Source organism: Thunnus thynnus, chromosome 21, assembly GCF_963924715.1.
Source record: "Thunnus thynnus chromosome 21, fThuThy2.1, whole genome shotgun sequence".
Lineage (NCBI taxonomy): Eukaryota > Metazoa > Chordata > Actinopteri > Scombriformes > Scombridae > Thunnus > Thunnus thynnus.
The window spans coordinates 23158120-23186051 of record NC_089537.1 but is presented as its reverse complement, the minus strand read 5'-3'; the positions used below and the strand labels follow the sequence as shown (position 1 = coordinate 23186051).

The 27932-nt window shown below is 41.4% G+C and overlaps 1 protein-coding gene across 5 annotated transcripts; it reads left to right on the top strand.

Moving 5' to 3' along the window:
- Positions 1-27932, top strand: zcchc2 (zinc finger, CCHC domain containing 2). 5 transcript variants are annotated; one of them, XM_067577607.1, is made up of 15 exons: positions 1-1011; positions 5081-5201; positions 5592-5662; positions 9000-9071; positions 9926-10026; positions 12681-12784; positions 14757-14819; positions 16414-16474; positions 16702-16825; positions 18508-18575; positions 19970-20046; positions 20636-20764; positions 21311-22951; positions 23436-23577; positions 24454-27932. In XM_067577607.1, the coding sequence occupies exons 1-15, from the start codon at positions 226-228 to the stop codon at positions 24500-24502; spliced, it is 3609 nt and encodes a 1202-aa protein (XP_067433708.1). In that variant the 5' UTR covers positions 1-225; the 3' UTR covers positions 24503-27932. The 5 variants fall into 5 exon arrangements, 4 of the variants coding, with proteins under 4 accessions (XP_067433708.1, XP_067433709.1, XP_067433710.1 ...); XM_067577608.1 differs by having other exon boundaries at positions 3-1011; positions 20636-20752; XR_010925092.1 differs by lacking the exon at positions 23436-23577 and having other exon boundaries at positions 2-1011; positions 21311-23054.

The window sequence follows — 27932 nt, the reverse complement described above, 5'->3', positions numbered from 1 at the left end:
TACTCTGCAGGAAATGAGCAGTAGAAGAAGAAAGTAACGCTTGGAAAAAGCAAAAAGCTCCAGTACTATCGCCGCGTCAGATGATTAGCTAACAGTAAAAACATTGTTAAACGTTTGACAGTTCGTATTTCCTTTTCAGCATTACAAAAGCGGTGTACGTCGTCAATAATGTAGTTATATTAGCCCGTCATTTCGACTTTGAAGCCCTTTCTCGCAGCGCTGATAATGCCGAAGATGAAGCTACCGATGAAAACGGGCGAGGAAGGAGGCGACGAGACGGCCGAGGACGATTCACTGGATCAGTCGGAGCACCAGCATATCCCCGGGGCGGTCTCCCCCTCCTCGGTGTCCGACAGGCTGGAGGATTCGCCAAGACCTCATGTGCACCCACCCCAGCTGGACAAGGAGACAGTTTTTGAGTGGTTCGGCCTACATCTAAACCCTGCTAAGCGGGTCGAGTTCATGTGCGGGCTGCTACATATGTGCCAGCCCCTGGAGCTCCGCTTTTTGGGATCTTACTTAGAGGATCTCGCTAGAAAAGACTATCATGTTTTACGGGACTTCGAGTTTCGGGCAAATAGTCCGAGCGATATGGGGCTCTTAACGGACGTGATTGACCCGGTGGTCAGGTCCAAGCTCCTGGTCTGCCTGTCCCTCCTCGGGTCTGACAGCAGGGAGTGTGCCGGGATACTCTTTCGGATACTGAGCCATGTAGATCCGGCCTTGTTCTACAGAAACTACTCCCTTCCTCCATTCAGGGACCACCCGGTCCACCCACCGTGTCAGGGCGGGAGTGTGACCGGGCGGACAGAGCAGTCCTGCGGCGTCTCCACTAACGACACAGCGGCAGGAGCTCTGGAGCAGCTGGCGCTGCTGTTCACCATGGCCTCCCTACACCCAGCTTTCCATTTCCACCAGCGGGAGATGGTCCGAGGGCAGCTCGACAAAATAGAGCTCGCTATAGAGGAGGAGAGACGTCAAAGTCAGCGTCGAGCAAACGCCCAGACAACGGTAATAAGCAACGAACTCATATTAGTAACGTTAGAGCTGTCCTCCATAGCGGGGCTTTAAGTTACAGTCAGCCACCAGCAGTTGGCTAAAGTCTGCCGGTGGTTTGAACCGGTTACACCAGCCATGTTCAAATGTATGGGATACCGTTATGACTCAGTCGCCTCCCGTTATATAACGTTTTGTCGATGATGTTTATCGGTTACCGTTATCCTGCTAAATGCACTGTGCAGTGTCATTAACAGGCTTACTGGATGTTAAAGTCCCCCTCCACTTAAAAATATGTTTCTCTTCTTGTTCCTACAGTTGGATGTTTGAGCTCCACTGTGCAGAATGATGTTTGTGTAGAGTTTGTTTTCACGTTTATCTGCTGAAAGTTTCTCTGTGCTCATTGAAAATCTGTTTATAGGGGGCGGGCCTACGAGCAGGATTTGTGACGTCACAAATAGTTTGGAAGTCAATCATGGTTCAATATTGAAATTACACAAGGGTAATGCGGAAACTTGAAGACTCCAGTGCACAAACACTGAGAATGGATTTTACAGTGAAGTAGGAGACATCTTTTGTCCAACAGTTAAACTTTTTAAATTAAAAATATTTGCATATTTATAGCCTAGATTCTGAAATTTTTAATGAGGGAGATGGACTAGATTTAATTTTAAGGGTTTTAACAATATAATTTAACTTAATTGTGGAAAAATATATCAGACACAAATTGTTATGCAAAGTAGAGTAGTTTACATACATCTTAAAACATGTCTGGAAGGGTTCTTTAGGCTCCTATTTAACATATATCAAGATTTAGTGCCATGTCCTGTTCTGACAATATTGTCCAATTATCCAACAGCCTGCACTTCCAGATTGCCTGTTCCAGCTGGTCTGTGCTGTAACTCTGCTGCAGCAGGTGTTTGACAGTGTACTGGTTCACTTGCGGCTTTTGAAACATGTGCAATATGTGTTTTCACTCTAACCAAACAGGACAGCAGGTGATTACACTAATTATTTCCACTTTTTGTGGTAGAAGTTTTGTTAATTACAGAAATGAGCTTGTCTAGTGCTTGATTAATTGGAGTGAAAACTTACAGACATGTTACTTATCAGATTCTGTTTATGAATTATCTAAGAATAAAGTTATCAGTCAAGCTAATGATGATCTAAATTAGTAAAATTACTGAGCTCTTGTCTGCTTTTCACAAAGCTTTCCTGTTTCATCTTTTTAATCTCTCGTCTACCATCAGAGAAAAACAACGAGCAAACAATGTTTTGAAATGAAGAGCTGCTTGAGAGCCGGACCATCTGTGTTAGAGGGACCTCATTTACAGGACAGGGGAGATATTGCAGTTGATTTTGGTTTGGTTTCCCACTAGCTGGTTGTACTGCTGTTGGGTAAGCAGGGTTTGAGTATTAAGGCTTGGTAGCATTGTTGCTGAAGTGGTAGGCCTACTGATGAAAAATCCTAGTTACACCATAATGTAATGTTGCTGTTGTTTACCTGTTGCCACTCAACTGAAAACAACTGGATTAAGAGCTAACATAGCAGCACATTAGGGTCTAATATAAACCAGTAGGAAACAGCATAGATTGTAAATAAACCATGATGTATCATCTCTAAAGGCATATTAAAATGTCCAATGGTTAAATAAAATCTTAAACTATATAAAATATTTAATGCTCAATTGTTAAATTAATTAGCAATATGAGGTATGATAACTTCCTCCTTTAAACATGGTAGTGAATGAAACAGCAGCCTGTGTCCACATCATCAAAACTTGATAACTTACAGACATGAACACACATCTTGTCCTGTAGCTCAGCTTGTTGAACGAGTCACCAAACAAACATTAACCGTGGAAAACTGCAACGCTAACGTCAGTTAGCAGCTAGATAGATAATTAGCTGCTCAGCTGCAGCACATTAAACAGCATGTAAACATATCTGCAGATGTCACCTCGGACCCGTTAGATCCTGGTTTGGTTGTTGTTCTTCAAAATCCCTGTTATCGACACACTGTCTGTCCATGACTTGTAGCTACAGCAGTTTGTTTACTTTGTCTCAAATGAAATATTAAATTTTGCAATTAATCCACGGTTCACATGCATGCCGAACCTCCAGATTTGAGTCATCCAGATAACTGTTGTGAAACTGGCCCATGCCTGGATGGAGCTAATGTGGAATGAGCAAGGCAACCTTCAGGACTGTGACACCTGTCAGTCAAGCAAACATAATCCCATATATATTTGTACAAAATTGCCACAGGGACACACAGTTGAAGGATTGAAATTGGTAACTAAAACGTTAATACCTTGTGGAAAACACTTTGTATTTGAAGAGTAATTAGGTGTTTTCTCAGCCACTTAGAAGAGTCTATAGTTTCTTAGGGCTAGCATCTAGAAGACATTTGTTGAACCGTCTGAGGTATTCCGATGATTGGTTTCTGTTTGGAAAAAAGTTCATTCATCCATTAATCTCTTTGCCCCTCTATCAGTCTGCATGTAAATCTGAACATTGCATGTACATGTAGGAAAATCACTTCTATAATCTGAAGTAATGTTAGGAATGCACTGCTGTTCAGAGGTGACTCTCAAGTGTCAGAGCTTCCCACAAGCTCATGGAAAAACCTCTCACCCATACGGGTCAACACACGCAGCACATGTGGCAGTTTACATTAGGGATGCACTAATCAATTGAATAATGATTGGATCCACCAGTGTTCATTTATAAATAACTCCATCAGTTGTCTCACAGAAAAAGTGTAAAAATAAGCGGTGATAAAAACTAGTTATTAAAAATATAGAGCTTTAAATATGCATAATATATCCCCTTTAATGCTTACTCCACATGATGAATGTACCTTTTAAACAGAGGTCCAGCTGGTATAAGTTGCAGGACTGTCTCTGTTCTAGATTAGTCCAAGAGGTTGACATCATTGTGAGGGGGGGGGCATGTGTGGTGAAGATGCACTGCTCTTAATAAAATCACACTTGCCATTTTTAGAGGACTGTTCTGTGTCTGGACTGTGGCACTGTCAAATGTGGTAGAGGCAGACAGTGAGTGAGAGGAAGGTCTGAACCATACAGTGGTTACTGGTTTTTAACCATGCTAGTGGCATGGCTCTAGGGATGGCAGTGTTGGTGGGTCCACTTTGGTCCAGACTGAAATATCTCGACAACTCTTTGATGGATTGCCATAAGGTTTTGTACAGACATTCATGGTCCCCAGAGGATGGATCCTACTGACTCTGGAAACCCCTGAATTTTCCTCTCGAGACTCCAGCAAGTTGACATTTAAGGTTCAGAGAGAAATATCATAACAACTGTTGAATGGATTGCCATGAAATTATCAATAGATATTCAAGGTCCCTGGAGGACACTAAGGCTTTGGTGCTCCTATGACTTCTGCTCTAGCGCCACCATGAGGTTGACTTTTTAGCTCTCTATCAAAATGTCTTGACAATGAACTATTGGATGAATTATGAAATTTGGTACACACATTCATGGTCCCCAGTGCATGAACTGTAATAACTTTGATCTCCATCAGCGCCATCATCTGGTCAAAAGTTCATTTTGTCCAAAACTTTGGTTTATGACCAAATACCTGCAAAAGTCATAACATTGCTAATTCTTATTAGAAAAATGTCTGCTAACACGCAACATGGTGAACACAGTAAACATTATACCTGCGAAACATCAACATTCTAGCTCATTATTGTTTATATAATAACTCCTCTATGCCTTATGATTGTCAGACAGTTATGCTTCACACATAGCTCGGCTGTTGTTGCATTAGTACATTTCCTTTGCTGTTGTGTCATCAGAGATCAATAAGTTTACTTCGGGCTCTTCAATCACATTCACTGTGTATGCCAGAACTATATCTTACAGTTACAGAGAAGCTGAAAAATATATCAGAAATGATTGTAATACTATAGGGGAAACAGTAATGCATTTTGGCAGTGTGTCTAATGATTAGCCAAACATGAAACCTGTGAAACACATTATAGACGTGCTAAGGTCAAAATGTTTAAGGAACCAGAATGAACCAGTAACTAACTTATTGTGTCTTTGGTCTCCAGGAGCTGATGGGCCCAAAGGTGGACTACCTGCCCTCCCCAGCTCTGGGTTTGGGGGAATGTACGGACTCCCATCCTTCTTGCCAGAGCCGACGCTCCAGCCGCTGGGCAACACAAAGAGAAGGTGAGTGGAAAGAGTGCACATACTATACATTATAGATGTCATTATATGCTGCAACAGCAGACATGGGCTTTGTGCGGTTGAAAAGCAACAGCAGTTTGTGAATCCAGAGGTTCATTAGCATGTTTGATTGACAGATTATTCTGAGAATAAAGACTGCACAATTTAAATGGTAAATCTGGACACATAGAGAGTCAATGATTGAACTATAAGCTCCCGCAGTCATCCCATAGTTTTGTCTAATTATTTGAATTGTCTTTCAGTAGACACATACTAGTTAGTGTTTGAAGTCTACATTTAGAAAGTCCTTGTGTCTCTGCTGCTTTTTTCCTGCCATATTTGTTCTGAGAGTGTTGTCATACAGGTGTTTATTAAAGGTGTCTGTCATTGCAGCGGTGCATATAGAGGGAATTGTGCTCAGGGGCATCTCTCGGACCAGAATAGACAAGGAATACAACTTTGAGGTAGGTAACCACACCCCCTACACACACACACACAAACACACACACACACACACACTTCTACTTAAAGTGAAGAGGTTTGGGGGAAGTGTTCAGCATGTTTCTTTGGCATCTTCAGTCGCTTTAGTGTCCTTGCTGGGCACCAAACACACACTTTCTTGCTTCCTGCTCTGCTGCGAACACCTTCCTGCGTGAGTGCTTTCAGCTTTGGGATATAGCCAGTTTGCTGCACTTGAAAGCTGCAACAAGCATTTAGCATAACAGTGGAGTGTAACAATGATATCTTGACGATGAGCCACAAAATATTCTGACTAATGAAATTGAACAAAGTAAACTTTCAAACAACTCTCCTCAGAGCCACATCAGTGGCTTTTAACAGAGACACACAGAGCCAGTGGTATTTTCACACAGTCTCTGTCAGTCCAAATCTGTGTCCACACACTGATTTTTTTTCCACTACTTGGCTGACCCCTATTTAAAGAGTAGGAGGTTCAGGCCTGTTCACCCTGCTGCAGCATTGTTTAGTTTATACAGTCTTTACAAAGCATGTGGTGATGCGTTATTTATCAGTCAACAACTTGTGCTGCCATCGTTGTGCTGCTGAAGCACATGCAGCTCAACATGAACCCACCTATTCACTATCCACAGCCATCAGTTGAGAACAGCCTTTATATATTAGCTTGTACACGAAGTGGCTTTCTGACAGTGATCTGCTACTTGTTCTTTGTCTCTGTGGTCATTGTGCTGGTTTCACCAGTGCCAGCCTGGAGGGAAGGCTTTTTTATCTCCAACATGGTGACATTTATGGTCAGGTTGAACAGGGTGACTGCTGTGATGTAGTTGTAAATCTAGGACTAAGGGTGAGGGGGAAAAAATCGATTCTTCGTTGCATCACAATGCAGACGCGGACGATCCTGCATCGATTCACAAATGTCAAAAATTGATTTTCTAAATGTTAGTTAATAACGTGACGATAGAACGAAAAAGGCAGAACTCAGCTGCGAGGGCAGTGCAGCACCCAGACAGTCTACACTTATCTTGTAGTTCATCTTCACTGAAGACAGCAGTAGGGAGCATTTTGCTGATTTAATGACCAAATAATTACCTTTGCGAGATGAATGTGAAGTATATTGTGAACTTCGAACACCATCACTCAGAGACTAACGTTAGCGGAGCAGAGCAGCGATCGGCAATGGCTTTTAACAAACGAGATGACCAACACACACTGCAACTTAAACCAACTCTGGTGAAGAAAAGAACTCTGGTGCTCACTGTTTCCCCGGAGCTAACGGAGCAGCAGAGAGGCTGCTCTCCACTGCTGGAGACATGACGTTAATAACAACACAGCGGAGCATTCCACCTCCCCCTCACTTTGTTATTCTCATACAGCCAGGAGACTGTAAGATGCTTTCAAATGAATTCATTCATTCATTAATGTAGTTAACTTTTTAAAATAAAAAGGCATTTATCTTATCTGCCAGTTATGCTTCATATTGTATTTCAGTGGACTAAGGACACCAGTGAATGGTTTGGTGCACAGTATACTGGAGCAAGAGATTGAAAATGCCCCCCCCCCTTTTTATTCATTCAATATAGCACTGGTTTTGAATCGAGAATCGATTCTGAATTAAATTGGACACCAAAGAATTGGAATTGAATCATAAGATTCCCACTCCTATCTAGGACATATTTTTTATTCATTTCCTCTCCCCATCTCTCCCAGTCAGTCAGTCAAGTGCCAAGCTGGTAATAGCTCATCACAAATGATGTGCTCGTTCACTCCAAAATTAATATTTTCCAAACACATATTCACAAATGGGAGTATTTAGTGCTCATTTACAAAAAGGAAATTCTGTAAGACAGATGGAGAGGAGAGACTCACAGTCCTGTTGGCTCTACTGCGCTTTGACGGTGGAGCCAACAGCACTCACAACAGTGAGTCGCTCTCTCACTCTCCCATCTGTTTATACTGGACCAAACCGCAAACACACTCACACACACATTCACACATGTATTCACACTAGTTGTTTTCATTTTTTTACCGTTTAATGTAATGAATATACTGTATCTGTAGATGTGTATAGTGTTTATCAGTACAGGAGTTGGGCTGCTGGTGCTACTGTGACTATCTGTGTCAATTAAATACATGATTGAGCCAAAAGTGTTGGATTTCTCTCTGCTCCATTGTGATTTATAAAAACGGCTCCAGCATTGTTTGGATGGATACTGTTCATCATGTTAATTCAAGTGGACTTTTTTCTGTTGCTGAACATGTTACAAAAGCTAGAACACTGACCTCATGTCTAAGTGTTACCCATATTTTCCAAGTTGGAAACGCAACTTAAAATGATTGATATCGTCCTCCATAGTCTCATTTTAAAAGTAACGGTGTTTTATCAGGAACAGTGATTGATCAGTATCTGCTGATAGACAATCTTGATCCAATCTCCATATATTTTCCTATATAATGAAGCCCCACAGTTAGTGTATCGACTTTACATCGCTGTACAAAATTCCTAATACCAGAAGTCCAGCGATCATGTTTGTATGGTCATTAAAGCGAATAGAAGTGTTGGGTCGACATAAAAATGAGCAAATCCAATCAAGTATGGATAAAAGATAAAATGAGAGAAAACATCCTGCCCTTTATGTAATATCCGGAGAGTCATACAGTTACTCATAGTGGTGAGAAACTGATGAGCTCATACAGAAAAATAAATATGTATCACATCTCCCTGTAACCTTAACTACTTGATGATTTCTCACATCTTGAGTTTGTTCTTCCTCTTTTATGTGATTTTGTTTGGTATGAAGATAAGTCTAGAAAGTGCTTCAACAGGAATATTTCTGCAGTGAAAATGTAGCTATTACATAACTTGTGTACATGTGGCTTCTGAAGGGTGTCACCAATGTCATATCTACAGAATGATAGACAGAGCTGAGAAGCGACACATGTGTCGGTGTGAACTTACCGAGTGGGGAGTTGAACTGCTCCGATGTTTTTTCCCCCCACTGTACTTGTTATGTTCAGGCCATTATGTTGTTTGTGCCATTATGTTGTTATTTGAGTTATTTTGAGTTGAGTTATTTTGGTGGTGGTGTGTGAGTTGTGCATATTTGGTGCTTATATGTCTTAGATATCCCCTCTACAAAAAAATGAAGAACTAGTTCACTTAAAAGAATATGATGTAACCTTCTCTATTTAGATGTGTTGTGTATGTTGTGATTTTATCATTACATTGTAGCATGAAGTTCTAGCATAGCTCCAGTCCCTGTATGATCCTGTGCTGTCTCATTGTGGTCTGTGTAGTGATGGAGAATGTCCCTCGTTGTGTTTCAGGTGAAGTGGTCTGACTCTTCTTCTAGTAGTGTGACCAAAACTCATCTGGAACTGGAGAACTTCCTCCTTAAGGTAACCACTTTTCATTAAGTTACAATTGATTTTTCACCAATTTAATGCAATGACAAAATTGGCAGAGGCAAAGGTCTTACATTCAGTCACACAGACAAGAAAATGTACTTCAATGTAGGGTTTAGGCTCCAGTTTCAGTAAGATGTTCCACAATACTCTTAATCTCAGTTTATATATAGATTCAGCTCAGATCAGTGTGATGAGAGTTGATACATCTGTTGTTGGAGTGTGTCATAGCATTGCAGAGAGTCATTGCCTTACTAAAGACTAACTAGACCAAATGTTACTGACAGAACTTTGTGTGGAATGATTGAAACAAAAGCAAGAGCTGATTTCAAATGTTTAGGAAGTAAACAAGAAAATAAGTAGGACAAGATTATTATTTAAAATGAATAATTGAGTGATGTTTCTTGCTGCAGTGCAGTCATCTGCATACAGTGTTTTTCTATTCTATTCTGTTTTACAGAGTTCAAATAAACCACCAACCCACAGGTGGTTTCACTTACTGTGTCTGATTTTATGATCTGGATTTCCAATTACGAAGCAATCGGTCCAATTTAAGACGCCAAATTCTCAGGCTTTAAGAATGATTCACAGCCAAAAAAGCTGCACCCAAAGCGTACCGCTGTTGGTTTTAAATCTGTCTCAATATTGATATTAGGCCAAGATTAAACAAACTGTGTCACTGAAATGAAACTACATTTCATTCTTCCTTTGCTGTATAAAACTATGTTTGATAGCAGATTGGACAACTTAACACAAATGATTTCAGCTCTTATTCCTACAGGTGGTGACTGCTTCATGTGTTTCTCATTGTATCTTCCTTTTGCCAATTTCCATCTTTCTGGCTGCAGCTTCCTAAGGATCAGTGCACTGAGTCTTTTGAGAAGGGCATCCTGAGACTTCTGAACCAGGGGGACCAGTATGAGAGCAGAGAGGTGGAGAAGAACCTCAGGTACACCACATTTAACCTGGATATACGCCAGCTGTGTAAAATAATGTGGACGAAATGATCGGAGAAAATAATACCACAGAGATGTCCTCTTACTGATAAATATTAATATTTGTTATGACTAACACTCGTTTGTGAAGAAGTGGATAAAAATCAACATGTATTCATCCATTTATTTCCCTCAGTGAGTTTCAGCGGCCAGTCATCCTGCAATTTGTTTGACATTTTCATCGTTAGGTGGAGTTAAAACAAATAAATCCTCACTCCCTTTAACTATGCACGATAGACTCGTCTTGACTGTGCGCTGTTGTTTGCCTTCTCTGGCGTTCGTTCTATTTATGATCACATGAAGAAATTGCAAACTGCAGCTCCGGCCGAAGACAAACCGCGGTCCTGACTGCGGTCATTTCATTTAGTTATTCTGAGTTCTCTGAGGATAAGAGGTCAACATCTGTCTCCTTTTACCCCAAAAACCCTCTGTGTTGGGGTCATTTCCTGTGTGAAATAAATTTGGATTACATTCATAGCGTCTCTACCGACAGCGTTTATTTAGAGGAGGACTCGACACCGTGCTTTCTGCCGTCCCGAAGCAGTCAGCAGAATTCTGAATAGAAAAAGATTTTTCTATAATTACTGAACAAGAGTGTAATATGTTGTGTCAGGTATGCGAGATTAGGGATCTGATGTTTTGTGTGTGTGTGTGTGTGTGTTTGTGTTTCATATTTGGATGCGTAGTTCACCACTGAGAGGGCTGAAAGGCAGATTCTTTTTAAAAGGCAACTACACCCTTTCCTGATGCCCTCTTATACACACACACACACACGCACGCACAGTTCATCAGTTTCGTTTCATTTAAAGTGAAACTGGAAAATGAAACCTATCTGAAGTGCTTTTCATCAGTAGTGATCCTTGTATCGAGCTCAGCTGCATTGTCATCTTTGCTGTTTGCGCTCGCAGGTCTCTGGCCTTTTGTATCTGAGCTTTAATTGGTGTCAGGGGAAGGCTTTTGACTATGTATTAGTTTAATTACATCATATTGGCATGGTAAGAGGCGTCTACATGCTCAGGGCCAGTGTTCTGTTGTTTGATTGTGGTGACTGAAAGCAAAACACTCAGTGTTGTGTTGTTCACTGTGAAAAGTAGATTTTTTTAATGATTTCAATGTGATTCTTATTGGATTCTCTTCTAAGAGATGCAGCAACAAATGCTGAACAATACATTTTCCCAGTTTTAATCCTGTGTCTCTGTGTTAACTGTTCATTTCTCTCTTGTTATATACCAAATACATGTCAAAACATCAGTATCAGAGTTTTTTCACATCAGAATCCGTCTTTTCTCTTCTTGTAAAACAATTTCAAATGTTCAAATGATGATGACTCATGCTGCACTCAGGGGTGTTTACAAAAGTTCATCCAATCTAATGACTTTGGGTGAGTAGTTCACCACAGCGGCCATGCAAAACCTCACTGTTTGTGTGTTGTAGTTGCTAACAGAGCAATATGGAGAGAGATAGGAGGAGATGTGTGTTTGGATATCAGTAGGCAAAAACTTTGTTTTCATTTCCAAAACAATGTGCCTGAAGTATAATTCATTCATCTCTACCTCGCCCTTCCTGATCTAACAACAGGTGAGGGAGGGAGGTGTGGAGCCAACAGTCCTCTGTAGCTCTGTTTCTCTCTGCAGCTCTGTGTCGCGCTAAATTCAAAGGCCCTATAATATAATATAATGTAATAATTTAAATATAAAAGTCTAAAGCCCCTTTTGACCAGAATGTTGCAGGAACTGTGATACCAGATGATGTAATCTCAGGAACTAAACAAGGAACTAAAGTGCCTTTTGTGCATTCCTGTCTATTCCTGTGTGGTTCATGCTAATTAGACCCATGGTGGATTAAAAAACAACGGCGGTGCTTGAAACCCAGTTTCCACGCATAAGGAAACAACATAACAGTCTTCCTGTTGTTTGTACCGTTGATGACTCTGCTGTTTGACTTTTGATGTAATGAATGAATGAAAAGGAGAACAGAAAACTCCAGAGCGCCTGTCTTCATAATAAACCATCAGCCGAGTGTTTGATGCTTATTTATTTCTGCTTTAGAACATAACCGGCATGAAACAATCCGAAAATAAAGTTTTATTTCTCTCATTCACCGGCTTTGTTCTCACTACTGCTGCTCCCTCTCTATTATTCCCTCGTGCTCTAAGCTCATTAGCACCTTCTATGAGTCGGGATCCCAACAACAAAGCCCAACTTTGTAAGCATCATCCTAACATCGATACAAGAAACAAGTTGAAACAGCCATGGCGTCTGTGTTTGACCAATCAGTGACAGTTTACCCTCCAAATCCCCCCATAAAGTTCCTAAACTTTTGGAAAGTACTACCCCCGGACCAGGAACTTTATATCACCGGGAACTCTTCTACAAGAATTAAATTTAGTGCCTGGTTCCTCAAAAGGTTCTTGGTCCCCTGGGTAGGTTCCTGCAGTGGAAATGTCCTATAAGTGATGAACTCTACGTGACCAGGAATGGGAATTTGATATGAGGGAAAAGAGAATGTGTGGATGACTGGTACCTAGAGAATTCAAAACATGAACAAATAATTTTCTGACCACGTTTTGCTGCAGAATTTGAAGTACTCTCCACCTCTCTCTCTCTAGGGAAAGGTTCCTGTCCGCCCCTCCAGTTTTCAGACAGACCAGAAAGGTCTGCAGCTTCTTCAATTGTGACTCCAGTTACTCTACGAAACCGACTTGCTGCAGATGTAAGTATCAGATGAAGAGAGAAAGTCCATGTGGTCTTCAACAGCTGAGCATGTTTGCTTTTGGACATGCTGCTTTCAAAGTCAGCCCTTAGAATGGAGCTTTTCTGTTGTATTCTATAGAAATCCCACTGATCTGACTTCCTCACATAGATGTTGTACTCTCTCACTCTTCTGCTCCTCCAGGGCAAGCTGATTTACTTTCAGCAACACAATCTCCTTGTTAGTTCAGATTACCAGATTCCAGTTTAGTAAATAAGTACCGGTAATGTTGTTAGTCTTCTTAAAGTAGCAGTGTCATTATATTTCCTCAGCACAACAATATTATCAAAGTGTCTTTCATGATGATCTGAATAGTTGTTGATAGGTGCTTTGCTACCTGTTTTTAGCTGTTAACAGATGGAAAGTTGTCAACAGTTTACAGTCATAGTTGGTCCAAGAGATCCAACAGATATGGCAGCGGGCCAGACATGAGCAGGGGTGCATCGAGGACAGTGACTCAGGATCCTGACATCCTGGCAAAATATACAGATTTGCCTAATTCTGACTCTGAACTCTTTCCTTTTTTATTGGCGGAGCAGCAGTATACAAACATTCCGTCATTTTCAGCGGTTAAAATGACAAAAGTCAACGAGGGCGGATCAAATCAGCTGTCTAATTAATGTCTAATTCTGTGAGAAACTTGATGGCGGGCCAAAACTCAACTCAACAGTTGTTGGGTTTGTGTATTCTGCAGCTGGCGTCTGTCTGTACTCGACCAAAGATCATCTGTGTGGGATGAACCTCCACTCTGTAACTTTGTTGTTTAATTACAAGTCCCATTCTATAGTTCCACTTTTCATCCATATCAATAATTTGAGCTCATCACCTTAGTATTTTTGAAGCAGGACCTTCTGTATGTGGAACAAGTAGCTTGTGAAAAATATGTGCCAGGGTCAGAAGGCTACACCTATTGTTATTTCAATGTGGCAGACACACATTAAATCAACATTACATATCTTCGGCCGCTATGTAAATATGAGTATTGGAGCGGAGTCGATGTTGGCAGGTCTCCAATAATAAAGGACTCAGATTGGGATCCAGGCCAAAAAAACTTGATCAGGACATCCCTAGTGGGCATATTTTACAAATCCATCATGGTTCAAGATGGTGATGGAGTAAAGCAAAATGGCACCCTGCTCTTTTTTTTGTCAAGGATATTAAACTACATTGAAAGTGATGCTTTTGCACCTCTTGCTGCTGCTTAGGAAATATAAATGTACAGTTTTGTTTCTTTAACACCCGCAGCCGGGTGAAACAGCCCGCGGAGGAGATATGAAACACCTCTGCTGACAGGATGTATCCTGTCTGTCTAACAAACTCAAAGAAAACTCTACTGCTCCACCCACTTGGCAGGTTCATTAAAGTTTTAACGCTGAACTCCTGAACTCCAGCCTTCCTAAGTTCTTCCTTCATGTATTGTCTTTCTTGATCATACTTAGCACAATCTATGATCGCATGCGTAATAGTCTCCTCAGCCAGCTGGAAAGAAAATATGTGCATATATCAGCTTCGGCAGTCGCCCAAACCGAGATGGAAAATCTCGGCATATCGGCGAAAAATCCAATATTGTGCATCCCTATTTTATACTGGATGGTAACTGGGAGAATCCTGTAAAGTAGAGTGAGTTATTACCAAAGTATTCAAAACTACAAGGTAGAAAGTTCAACTCATGCTCATCACATTTAGTCAAATCATTTTATTATGTCTTACCAGAACACAGCCTGTGATTCATTTTATTGATATGTGACTGTTACTGCAAAGCCTCCTTCATCCTTCAGTATTCATCCATACACTGCTCTAGATTACTGGATGTTGTGTTTTTGTGCCATAAGGGAAACCTGGACTGTCGTAAAATCTACAGCAACAACTTTCACCGAGCCGTGTGTCCCCAAAAATTGAATTTTCACAAACCAAACGATCTTTCTCTCTATAGGCAACTGCCAGCTGGGAAAGGCCTACCAAGGAGACTGCTCTGATGCCTCCAGTCAGGAGGAAGGTGAGAAGAAGTGACATGATTCTACAACTCATTTCCCACAGCGATGCAGACTGATCCTAGTGTTTTCTTCTGCGGAGAGTAGAGCAGCAAAGGGGACAAAAGAACTTCACAAGAGCATGTATAATCAGTGAATGAGGCCTAATTGTGCGCACAGACAAAGCAAGGAGCGTCTGACTAACCACAGCAGCGGCCGTAGCTCGGGCTACATAGTAAACATGAAAAGCTAACTTGTGTTTATTTTTGGAGGTCGTTTGGAAAAGGCTGAGTGTGTTTCAAATCCTCATATTTCACAGCTATATTTGCCTGATCATGTGCTGGACTGCGTTCAGCACAACCAGCAATAATCACAGCCTTGACCTGACTCATGCTTGCATCAGAATTGTTAATGCTAGAAGATCTTGTGAGCGTTAGTGTTATATTCAATACTGTTACTACTAATGTGAGCTGATTACTTGTTACTTTTAGGGTTAGATGTTTTATTTTAGCAGCGGTCTTTAAGCAGGCTGATTGTATTTTATGTTAGCAGTGCTGTATAATGAGCGTGGAGGCTAAAACAAGACAACATAAAATCAATTGGTAACCTTTTATGTATGGAGAATTGTCATGAATAGCTTCCCAATATCATGTTCAAAGTCAGAGTAAAGCGAGATAATACAGCGTGAAACGTGCATGTGTGATGCTAAAAACACCCGCTTGTAAAAAAAACAAACAGAGAGCCTCATGCAAGAAGCGCTCGTACAAACATTCTTAAAATGCACATACGAGTGATTTAAGAACATTTGTGGTATTCATCAATTTACTTAGAATTTTCTCCGAGGTACAAACGAAACTTACGAAACGAAACGAAAGTGGTTCAGAGCTGTCGTACGTGCCATGAACACATCATCTCTGCCTGTTTGACTTACTATTATAATGTCCTAATTTGAATTAATTAGGAGTTTAAATATGATATCCAAAAAAATACAAAAAAAACATGACGCAACATTTATAGTGTGTTTACCATTTTTTCATCATCATGACTGCCAATTTATTTAAATGTTTTTTTTTGGATTTTACGATATTTTTTGGCATATTTTAGTGCAGCAACTTCTACATTTCAGTAGATGTTCTGACAGATGCCGCTTTTATTTTCTTATTCCTTCTGTTTGGCTTTTTTATGTCTCCTCTCACATAATCACCAAAAGACATCATTGACTTGAAAGAAAAGACAATTTTTATTATTTTTTTATTTTTTATTTTTGATCTTATCTTCAACAATGACAGATTTCTCTTTAGTATTTAAATTATAATACATTAGTATCTCACTTGAACCCAAGTAGCTTAATTGTCAGTGGATTTAAGATAGAAGCACATTATAAGAGTTCTTAGGAGGGTTAGTGATGCTCATGTGATTGCTGCTTTTTTACATCTTCAGATCTGTCAGTTTTAATCCTAAATCATTTTCCTTATCAGAGTCAAGCATCTGAAACACTATTTCATTATGGAACAGTAACATGTGTGATCTTCAGATGATAATAATATCAAAGTAGTTCCTTGTATTGAATCTTAAGTCAGGCAGATAACAGCTAACAGTGTTTTGTTGATGTCCTTTCAGATTTAGAGTCGTATGTTCAGGGACACAAGAAGAAGCATGGGACCAAGAGTCCATGTCCAGGGTGAGTAGACTATCTGTGATCTGGTCTGTGCTTCTGAAATATTTTCATCCTCAGTATGAACGTTGGACAGAATAGAAAACAGCTAATTGGTAAGCAGACTGTAAACATGTTTAGTGCCATCATAAATGCACAAAACAGCTGAACACTTTCTACTCAACTCACTCTCTTTTTCTGTCCCTTCATGTCCATTCAGTAAAAACTCTGACAGCTTCTCTCTGCTCTGCCAGTCTCTCTAGTGCCAAAGGCCCCCAGGGGGACAGTCGGAGGGGGGGCCACACTACAGAGCTCAATGGTCCAGCAGAGAGGAGGAAGAAGGGCTGTACGCTGAGAAGCAGCCAGGAGGCTGAACAGGTGAGAGAGAGTAGAGAGCTGAACAGCACAGAGCTGCAGGATGTTTGACTACAGATACTGTATGTTCCCTCTGCTGCTTTAACTTCAGAAATCAACTCGCTGGAAGTCTGTCACATGATTAGCAGTGTTTGAGAAAGTCACATGTAGCTTTTCACACAACATACACATTATTTGCTGAGCTATAGGAAAGCTTCCTTTTCCTTTTAAGGTATTAAAGCCACTAACAAAAGTAGCTTAATTACTAAAAGTCTCCTTCAGTCAGTTCTAATAAGGAAGTCAGTTGTCATTGTCATGTGATTTTGTGCTGCAGCTATTTTATAACTATGAGACTACATGTACACACTGTGCACAGGACATACTGTAACATTTTATCACAAGAAAACTAAAACAGCCTTTAATTTAAACAAATCATTTCAACATTCTTACTCTGTTAATCCTGTTAATCTGTTCACTTATCTAAGAACCTGCATATTTTACATTTATCACACTAAAATGTACATGTGTAAAAAGGTATTGATATTTTAAATCAGTTTGTGTAATAGTGATAATAATAATAATATTATAAATAATCATTTCCAGCACTGAACTGTTAACATGAATAAACTAGATAATAATAATTACACATTACCTTGATACCATGATACAGTTCTCGTAGGATGTAGCAGGTTTCATTGTGTGGTTTAGGGATCAGTGTATTTAAGAGAACAGAAAATCAGTTTTTAGGTCAAAACCAACTTGAAATCACTGCCAATGACTGATAAGAGAATTAGTGGGTCATGATGTTTCCTATCGAGGTGTTCTGTAATCAGGAGGATGAGAACACACATCAGAGTTTAGAAACTACTGAATGTTGATTTTTTTTTTTAAAAAAAAAGCTAAATGTGTTTTTAAGGTATGGTGGTTTCCATGGTGAAAGTCCTTGCTGGGTCAAGCTGTTTAGTGTTTCTCATATTGTAACAGCAGCAGAGGTATTAAGCAGTATTGCTCTAATGATTAACTCAACTGTAAAGTGCCTCCGCAGTTTACAGTTCAGGACATTTCCATGAACACCAGTTAATGATTATAGGTCGTAGTTACACAAAGGCGCATGTGTGTGTGTGTGTGTGTGTGTGTGTGTGCGTGTGCGTGCGTCTGCGTGCATGCGTGTGTGTGATTGGATCTGTCACACACTGCCACGTGAATGGGAGTACTCACTGCTAATCTCACTGATATAGGTCAAGACTACATGTGTGTATGTGTGAGTGTGAGAGACAACACTCTGCTGACAAAGCATATCCCCTGCCCCCCCCAATCCCCCACCCCCCCCGCCCCCCTCACTCACACACGCACACACACACACACACACACACACACTCTTTCCTGTCACAATAGAGGCTTAACACAGCAGATGCCTCTCTGTGCTGTTAGGCAGGTCTATTCCACACTTTGTTGTTCTAAATGTCATGACTCTGTTTAGTCCTTCTAGACATAAAGAATATAGAAAATTCTTCCAGTTATCATAGCTTTGTTTACTAGTACACATTAAAGGTACTGTAGTAATTTTATAACTGTGTAGTGACTCATTAATGCCAAAAATCCCTCTATCAGGCTCTTGTACTGACAAAACAAAGAATTCTCAACACTGTTGTAAAAGTTTTGGATGAAACCGATGAGGCTGTTCTGACTCTCTGTCCTCTTCATAGCACCAGGAAAGTGAGAAGAGAAGCCACCCGGTCACTAAAAGCAAGAGCAGAGTCCTGCCCACAGACAGGTAGGTCAGCCGCTCCGACTGCTACGCTGCAGCTAGCAGCGCTACAGGGTGAAACAGTAGAGTATACAAGGCAAAATCAAAACGTCATTAGCAATACATACAGTTCTGAAAGATTCACGCAGGGAACACATGATCCTGGGTTGAATTTATGGGCTTCAACAAAATCAGAGACTTATACAATAATGACACAATTCTGACATTTGAGACTAAAAACTAAAAACAACATCCCCTCGACATATTTCTTTAAGTATCTGCAGCTTAGGAGTTCCATATCAAAGACACAATATCACTCAATTCTTTGCCCATCTCTCTCCATGTTGGAAGAAGTGATAGTGCATCACTCCAGCGGTCTGTGATCTATAATCTACTTAAAACTAAATCAGAAGAATCATCAGAGAATAAGAGACTTGAATACAGAGATAACAAAAGATGAATGGGAGCAGATGTGGATGAAGCCCAGGTTCAAATTATTAACACCAGATTTAGACTCCTGCAGTACAAACGGACTGACCGTGTATACTTATGTAACTCCGTCCCTACTACATCATTTTGATGCCAACAGTCCAGACCGATGTGTGAAAGGCGATGCTGAAAAGGGCGTTCTGGTTCACTGTTTACGGGTTTGCCCGAGGATCAAAGACTTTTGGAGAGATGCGCTTGGCACATCATCACAAATAGTTTCAGCTAAATTACCAGACTGTCCAAAGCTGTGTATTCTTGGTCTGTTTCCCCGAGACCCTGAGGCTCAATAACACCAAGGAAAAAAAAAATTGTTTTCTCTCTTCGTCAAGATAAACATACAGTATCTGTCTTTTATAAAAACCCAGAATAACCTTCTATCAGACAGCGGATGAAAAAAATCTCTCACAGTCTTGCCATAGAGACATTAACCTTTGCTATCAAAGGAAAACCTTTAATAAAATATGGGAGAAATTCCTTTATTTTCTGAAAAGATGAAAGATATGAGCAGATTCATTGTCATGTTGAAACTTAATGATCATTTTACATGTAAGATGCCTCTTATATACTCCCAGTTAATTATGATTTTCATTCTTTCTTTTTTATCTGTTTTCATTATATTCCACATTATTATTATTAATGGTTGTTTAGGTTAACTATGTACTTACATTGTTTACTAAACAATGTCAGTGTTATGTCGTCATCGCTGCTATTTATTCTATTTTATTTCTGGGTAAGTGTGTGAAGATAGTGGACAGAGGGGGAGGGAGATGGTGGGAAGGAACCAGGGTGTTTGGGAGGGATAGATTTATAGATTTGTATATGTCTGGATGTGCTTAAGTTCAAAAAAAAAAAGAAAGATTTTTTTTTCCATAATAGTCCCTGTCTGTTGACATCATTCTGTCCCTTTGTTTTCCATCTCTCCCTCTTTGCAGAGACAAGGGGAAGGTGAAGGCAGCTGCCTATGTGACTAATGGCGGTTTGGTCCCGGCTCTGCCCCCTCAGAGGAAAGGTCTGTCACGACTGGTTGCATGGAAGCTGTATTTCCAGGATGATTGTGACATAAAACCGTCTCCCCTTATAGAAATCACATGCCAGTGTTTAGCACTGAATGTTCATCCTGCTGGCTGAGCTTATAAACCATTTTCATTATGTTACTTTTTCTGGCTTATTTACATTTATGAGTGTAAGATTTATCTGTTAATACATCAACATAAGAGAATCTCTCCTCTACATATATTTTAGTACCTCATAAAGTTCATAATCTTATCTACATAAGTGGTTTTGCTGATCAAATCAAAAAAACTTCTTGCACAGAAAGTCATTGAATAAATATATTATTTCACATTACAATCTCAAATCCACAGGCTATAGGGATGTCTTCTCCATATTTTTCTAAAACCTTGTTGAATATATCAAATAACTGATTTTAAAATATCCATCATGTTAGTGACAGTGAACACAACGTACTGTGGTGAGCAGCACATGCACACCAGTAGCCTAGCTTTCTGTTAACACATACTTTGAACATATGCTTTCTTGGAGGGAAAACGCTTTCTCATTAGATGGCTTTGTAGTGTAACACACAGATGTTTTTGCAGATGGGGGTTCTGGCCCGGATACCTTTGGTGAAACATCATCAGAGAGCTACAGCTCTCCATCCAGCCCTCAACACAGAGGACCAGAGAGCCTGGACAGTGAGGACGACAACAACAAAGGTAAAACATACTGTACGTACACTTGTTTGTATTGCAGCACTCACTGACTGCCATGTAGTGTGATTGTTTGGCCACATGTTTTCTCATATTCATATTTTCATTGTTATTGAGATCTACTGAATTAGTTATCTTCAGCAGGAGTTCAGCTAGTTATTTACTCCAACATGATTGGATTTAGCTGCTGACTCATTTAGTTCTCTTGGTAATTGAGCTTGTTATTCCACATATCAGTTTACAAAAATTGACTTCAGCTGTCCAGTTGGCTGTTTCTCTGTGACACAAACACAGGAAGTGCAACAGCAGCTTCTAGAGTGCAGACATTACTAAGCCAGAGTGCAGTTACTGCGGCTTGGACTGATCTTTATCTCCATTTTCTGGTTATTGCAAATTTAAATATCAGTTTTTTGCAGAAATAACACATTTTTATATGGTAAAACTGACGTCAAACGGTCAGATTCAGTTCTTTACTCATGTCATTTGTCAACTTTGTATTGTCCTCTGTCACAAAAGATATTGGAAGAACCTGAACTGATCCTCTTCCTCCATAACTTCTCTCAGATACTGACAGCCACTCTGATGACTCCAGCAAAGGTCCAGGCCCTGACATGTTCTTCACTAACCAGACTGTTCCAGCTGTGGTGGGGGAGGTCTCCTCTGTCCATCCTCTGTCTCCCAACAACCACCAGGCCCACATGGAGTACCCCTGCCCAGAGACCAGCAAAGACTTCCCCCCTCTCTCCTTCATGCCTTCTCTGCCCTATGTGCTCCCCAATGGGGCCGCTGACCCTCCGCTTCCACTGGTCCCCCCTCCCAGCCAAAACATCGTCCCCGATGGGAAGCCCTCTTCTGGGCCGCTGATGATGCAGATGCCCCTAGTGCCTCCAGCCGTGCTAGGCCCTGGAATTGTGGGAGACCCAGAGAAAAGGGACATGCTCCAAACCTTTGGGATTTCACCTATCGGGCTCCACCCTGCAGGAAGCCCTGCTGTCCAGCCTCTGGTTCAGAGGTTCAAAACAGCTTTGTCTCACAGCCAAGGTGGCCCTGATGGAGTGTCAGGGAGCGGTTCTACTCCTGCTGCCCCACAGGCTGCTCACCAAGCCCCTATAAGAGCCATCAGTGTCATGTCTTCTGGCCCCACGTCCTACCCCTCTCCTCCTCAGCCATCTCTGCCCTGCCAAGACCCGGCCAGCGTCAGCTCAGGCCTGCCCTCCTCTCTGCCACTAGTGGAGACTTCACATGCCAAGCACCCCGGCTTAACATTACCATCTGGCCTGCCTTCTCCCTACACCATGCCCCCTGTCCCAACCTCTGTCATGCCCACTGTAGGAGCACCTGCAGTCACTGGAATAGCTCCATCTCCTGGACATTTACAAGCAGCTGTTCCTCCAGCTGTGCCCACACACACCCCTGGACCTGCCCCCAGCCCCAGCCCAGCGCTTACCCACAGCACGGCACATAGCGACTGTATATCCTACAGCAACAGCAGCGCTTCCTGTGGAAGTGCCCCTGTTGCCCCTGGCAATCCTATTACTCTTCAACAAACCCAGCAGCAACAGGTGGCCCCCCAGCAGCCAACACCACCACCACAACCACAGCAGCAGCAACAACCGATGGGCTGCGGGACCTGTGGCTGTCACAACAACTGCGGCGGTCGAGGCAGCAGCAACAACAGCGTCAGCGGTTGCCAAGCGCCCTTGTTCTTCCCCACCCACCAGATGGCAGCAGCAGCACGCCAGGTGTTCAGCGTTCCACCACCTCTCTTCCAGCTCACAAGCCTGTGCAGTAACAGCTACCTCACCCAGGCCCAACCTCCTCACCAGGCCAACGGTGCTGCCACCCTGCCCCCCTTCTTCCCGACTGCTCCGCCTCCCGGCCACCCTCCACCCTACGGCCCCCTCCACACTCACCCTCACAGCCATGCAGACGTACCGTCACACATGCTAGGCACCCAGGCTGCAGCAGTGGCAGCCGCCGCAGCCGCAAACTACAACCTCCAGCAGCAGATGGCACCGGCGGCATCGTTCTGCCAACGCGTCTACCAGCACGTCTACCCGAATCACCTGGGGATGCTGCCCGCTGCTACGCTGGGAGGCGGCGGAATCAATAAGAAGAACGGGAACGTGTCCTGTTATAACTGTGGTGTGAGCGGACATTACGCTCAGGACTGCAACCAACCCTCCATAGACTCCACGCAGCAAGGTAACGCAGCTACACGGAGCAGAGAGAGACAGTGGACCCCTTAGTTTTCCTGCCCAGCAACCCCCGAGCAGTCATCAGAAAGCCCAACACTCGGCTCAGACAAGTTAGGGTCCATTCTCACCAAGTGTATTTTGAGCTGCTTTATTTCAGTTCTGGTGGATTCATATTGTAACAAATAGAAGTAAGAGGCTTGAAAATGCAAGTCTGGATTCTCTTCCAGGACGTCTGTATTGCAGTGTGGTAGGAGTCAGAACATAATCTGAACCAACTGCAGAAACAAACTGAAAATGTAAGGGGTTAGTGGTAGAATAAGACAAATACTGACATTGATTACCAATTGGAAGCTACGCCGACTACACCTCTGCCACCAGATTGTATCCTGACTGGTTACAGTTTGTTGTCCCAGATCCTCCAAGTGCACCTGTAGCAGACAATAAGCAGAAGTAACCAAACTGAAAACCTGGTGTGTTTGCCTCTGTTCTAGGAACATGTAGGCTCAAGGAAACCTATTCAGAAACTGAAAACCCCCAAGCTCACTTGCTCATGATTAGCAGGCTGCAGGTTCTCCACATGGGGCCGCTGTTCAGCCCAGTCACACCAGTTCCACACCTGCCAGCCTGCTCCAAGTAGGTCTATCTGCAGACGCACAGTACTCTACATGACACACCCACTTTACTACACGACACACCCACTTTACTTTAAGTGAGTGTGTTGTGTAGAGTACTAGTAAGTCTGTAAGACTGCATTTAGACCCTTCTCGCCTGCTCCAGCCAGAGGAAATGAAAGTGCAGCTTAGACTTAAAGATGTAGAAAGATGTAGATATGTCAGTGTCGCCTCCTACAGGCGATTAAAATAACAGCTGGATAACTAAACATACTGTCACTAGCACAACTTTCATTTCTGCAGCTGCTGTTTTGTGTGTGTTTCTTCAGTGTTTTAACAAAAGAAAATAACTGCAGCTGTTAAGCGCCTGCAGGTGCTACAAGAGTTACCTCTGGTGCATTGTGTAGCGCCTTTGGGACTGTCTCATCCACTGTGTGAGAGACACCCTTCAACGCTTCCCATTGAAAAGTTTAGTGAAGTTTAGTGAAGCAGCTGTGCGGTGCTCTTAAATTGGTGGTGGGGAAGTTTAGCAGATTTGCCAAACCGAGCAGTTAGTCCTCATGCTTGAAGCCTTCGCTCTTCTAAAACTAAAACATACGGTTTGAAAACACTGGAAATTAAATCTTATGTTTGGCTAGTCAAACAGCAGAAATCAGAAACTTGTTGGCACTTCCTTGAAAATGGTGAGCAGAAATGTAAAAGTCTACATAAACAAAAACAGTGAAGTTTGGGGTCATTCCATACTAGACAAACCCAGACAATATTCAAGGCCATAACTGACCTTTAATAATGTTCAGACTATCATTTCTTCAACTACTGATGGAATATCCTTTGTGTGTGTTTGGATGCCTCTCTGTATGTGTGCATGTGGTTGCTCATGTCGGTGTTTTCATTGCAGGTGGCTTCCGGTTAAAGTACGCAGCCTCCCACATTTCAGAAGCACTTGATAACGCTGACTGAAGAAGAAGAAGAAGAACGGATGAAGGTTCCTCTGCTCTTCCCAGGCACTGTGTGTGAGCAGTGCACTGACGCTTCTGTGTACTTCAGGAAAAACAAAACAAAAAAAAAAAAACATTCTCAAAGAAAGAGTGACCTGCCAAGGGCTCAGTGGACAAAGCCTAAGTACTTGTGCCTGAGAAAATCTTGTTTCCATGGAGATGATTTCACTGTCTCGCGCACACGAACAGTCCACGTGACTCCCGGTCCCTTCCCTTTCAGTTTGTTTTTCATATTTTTGCACTGAGGGTTGGAAAAGATTAACTTATTACTTAATTATTAGGAAGATCAGAAATTTTTGAGGATTTGTTTTGTTTTTAAAGTGGAGACTAGTCTCAACTAAAAAAAAAAAGTTCTTATACACTTATTTCTAAAACAGCGTATTTATGCTTTTTCCTCATTATTACTGTTCATCTAGGATTTTATTGTCTAAGAATTGTACATCAGTTTTCAAAGATTTAAACAAGAATCAAAAATGTAATGTAAGCGAAATGGATTTTATGTTTGTTCATTTTCAATCTTGCTGTAAGGTTTTGAATGTACACCTTCTCATTTAAGGAATCTGACTGTATCAAAGTGTATGGATCTCTCATCCATTTTGGCCACTTGATGTATGTTATGTTGGATGGTAATTGCTGCTTTGTAATTTTTATGTTTTTCCGTTTTTAAAAGTTGTTTTACTTGGTGATGTGCACTATAGCGAAGCAGGAACATGAGTGCACTAAAACAGTCCTCACTACAACCGCACAGATGTAAAGATTCATTGATTTTTCATCTGCAGAATCAACATGAAGGAGCAAAACCGATGAGAAATACAGCATTTTGACTGTTTTAGTATACTTAAGTGTTTCAGGTGTGAAACAGCTTTTTATGGCTAACGTTTTAGAGTGAGTGAGACTTCTCAGTGTTCTAAATTAAACTGCAGATACTGTAGAAATACAACAGAAGAGAAAATCATTTCCTCAGCCCACTTCAGTCTCAGTCATTGCATCTGTTTCAGAAGATATCTGCCAGATTGCATTGCTACTTTCCCCTCCATTTTTTTTTCTTTTTCTTTTCCTTTTGGGGACCCCTGACCGTTTCTCTAAAGCCACTATCGGGCCAAAATTTCCACCTGTACACAGAAAACGTACCTACAAAATTTATTGAGCACATCGGAGGAAGCTTTCCATTTTGGATACTCCATAAGCTTTGATAACCTTCAAAACAGGACATGACATTTCTAGCCACTACTGGAAAGTATCTAAAGGCTTGGCATGCTTCAAACCAACTAGGTTTCTTCTGTCTTTTGCTCGTCTTAATAGTCTCGACGCAAATTAATACAAATAACGCCAGTGCTGCAATCTTTCAGACAGTTTCTCATTATAAGCATTAATGGTTGTACACACATAACCTGGTTACTTTTACACCTCTGCACACACTGACCAATCACTGTGTGAAGTGGGTATGAATGTCTGCTCTTATTCCACCACTGGAAAGCAGGTTTCACATGCTGGTAAAGGTTCACTATGCTTGACAGGAAGTAGTTTGTACAACATGCTGTATGACCACGTCTGAAGTTTTTCTAGATGTTCTGAACAGCCACGCAGGTGAAAAACCTGCCAACATAGATAATCGTTCAAATGTGAATAACGGTCCAGATGTTGGGACAGTCTCTTCTAAAAGTTACTAGTGGTGTTGTACTTACTCAAAGTGACGAAGTTGTGCAGAAAATGAAAGAGGAGAGCTGCAAACCCGGTCAGTTCCTGTGTAAACTGGGTAGAACAAAATTTAGATGATCACATAAGCGTTTTGTGTGAAGCATACTGAGGCCTCATGAATATTACAGTTGGGTGTTAGAGTGGCACCGTTAGACTTTCACGGTTTTATAATTTTTTTAAATGTTGGACAATTCAGTACAAAAATGTGAGCTTTTGCCTTCATCAGTGTATGAGGTTCAGTTCTGCTGATGGTTGATCCAGTTTTTAACTGTTTGGTGGATGATAATAGACAAACCGAACGGACATCAAGACATTTCTACTTCTATAGAAACAAAGCACTACTCGACTATCCTATTGTTATATTGATGTTATGTAGAGTTTATCTTATCTGACAGCTGTGTGTCAGAGAAATCCACCCACTTGTTCACAGCTGGTTCTATTGTCAGCTTATAAAAAACGGTAGAATGTCACAGTCTGAAGTTTCCACACAGGAAAGCAAGTGTGTAGTTCCTGCATTCATTTTTAAAAAAGAAGGGAAAATGAATACATCTGGAATATCTGTTGTTTCGAGTGTTAAACGATATTTTTTTTCATCCGCAAAACCGACCGGCCAATTCGTCTTCGGAACTGAGATACACAGTGTAAACAGTCGGGCTGCCTGTAGTGTGTTCCCACCTTTGATTGGAAGCGATGAGCTCATAGAGGTTTCAAAAGGCTTTCTGGGAAACGTTCAAAATAATGAATGGAGGCCATGTGTGAGAAAGTGAGGTTCTAAAAGTTCTCATATCAATAGCTGTGAGACGTGAAGATAACATTGAACATAATGTAGCGCTGTGAGTCGAGTGTAACAAGATTCTGTGGGTGGTTTCTGTCCTGACCCTCCCTGAAGATTACCGAAAAAATGGTGGAAAATAATTTCCTTTTTTTAAAGCCATCAGTCTCCTGGTAGCACAGCAGCCATTTTCCTCAGTGATGCTCTCATTTGTCTCAAGTTATTGTTTTATTTTCTCATAATTAATGTGATCATACTGGATGTATTTTATGCTTTGTTAGCATCGTTTTGCCCACTTGTGTTTTTCCTCATCAGGGGGGAGTGTGTGTATGTATATGTGTGTGTGTGTGTGATGCCCAGGCTGCTCTTTGGTTGTGTTCAGCCTACTGTCAGTGCATTAGTTCAGTGAAAATCTATGCATACCCACTTTGTTTTGACAGAAATCTGTAAAGGACACACTGTTGTCAGTACAGACAGTCTCCAGTTTGAATTTGAATAATATTTATGTCCCAAAAAAAAAGTGTTTCCCATAAAGTTCTTCCTTTCATTTGAGACTTGAAGTGGGTCAGAAGATCCAGTGATCACGAGCAGTGAGCATCAATGATGTGGACCAGTCAGACTGTAAGTGGATGAAGAGGGAAGTCCCCGTGTAGATACTGAGGACGCACCGAACAACCCAAGTGTAGTTTTGTTGACCTTGATGGTTTGAAAAAAAAAATAAAAAAAATGCTGTACTGTACATTTGCAAGGGGTCACTGCTGCCACCCTCAGTTGTAATGTTTACTGTACTCTTTGATATCTATGTACTGGAAAGGTCAAATATATTTCTAGAGCGGAATTTGGATTTTATGCAAATTGTTGATCTGTTTTTTTTCCTGTAATTAAAAGCAATAAATATAAAAATGTAAA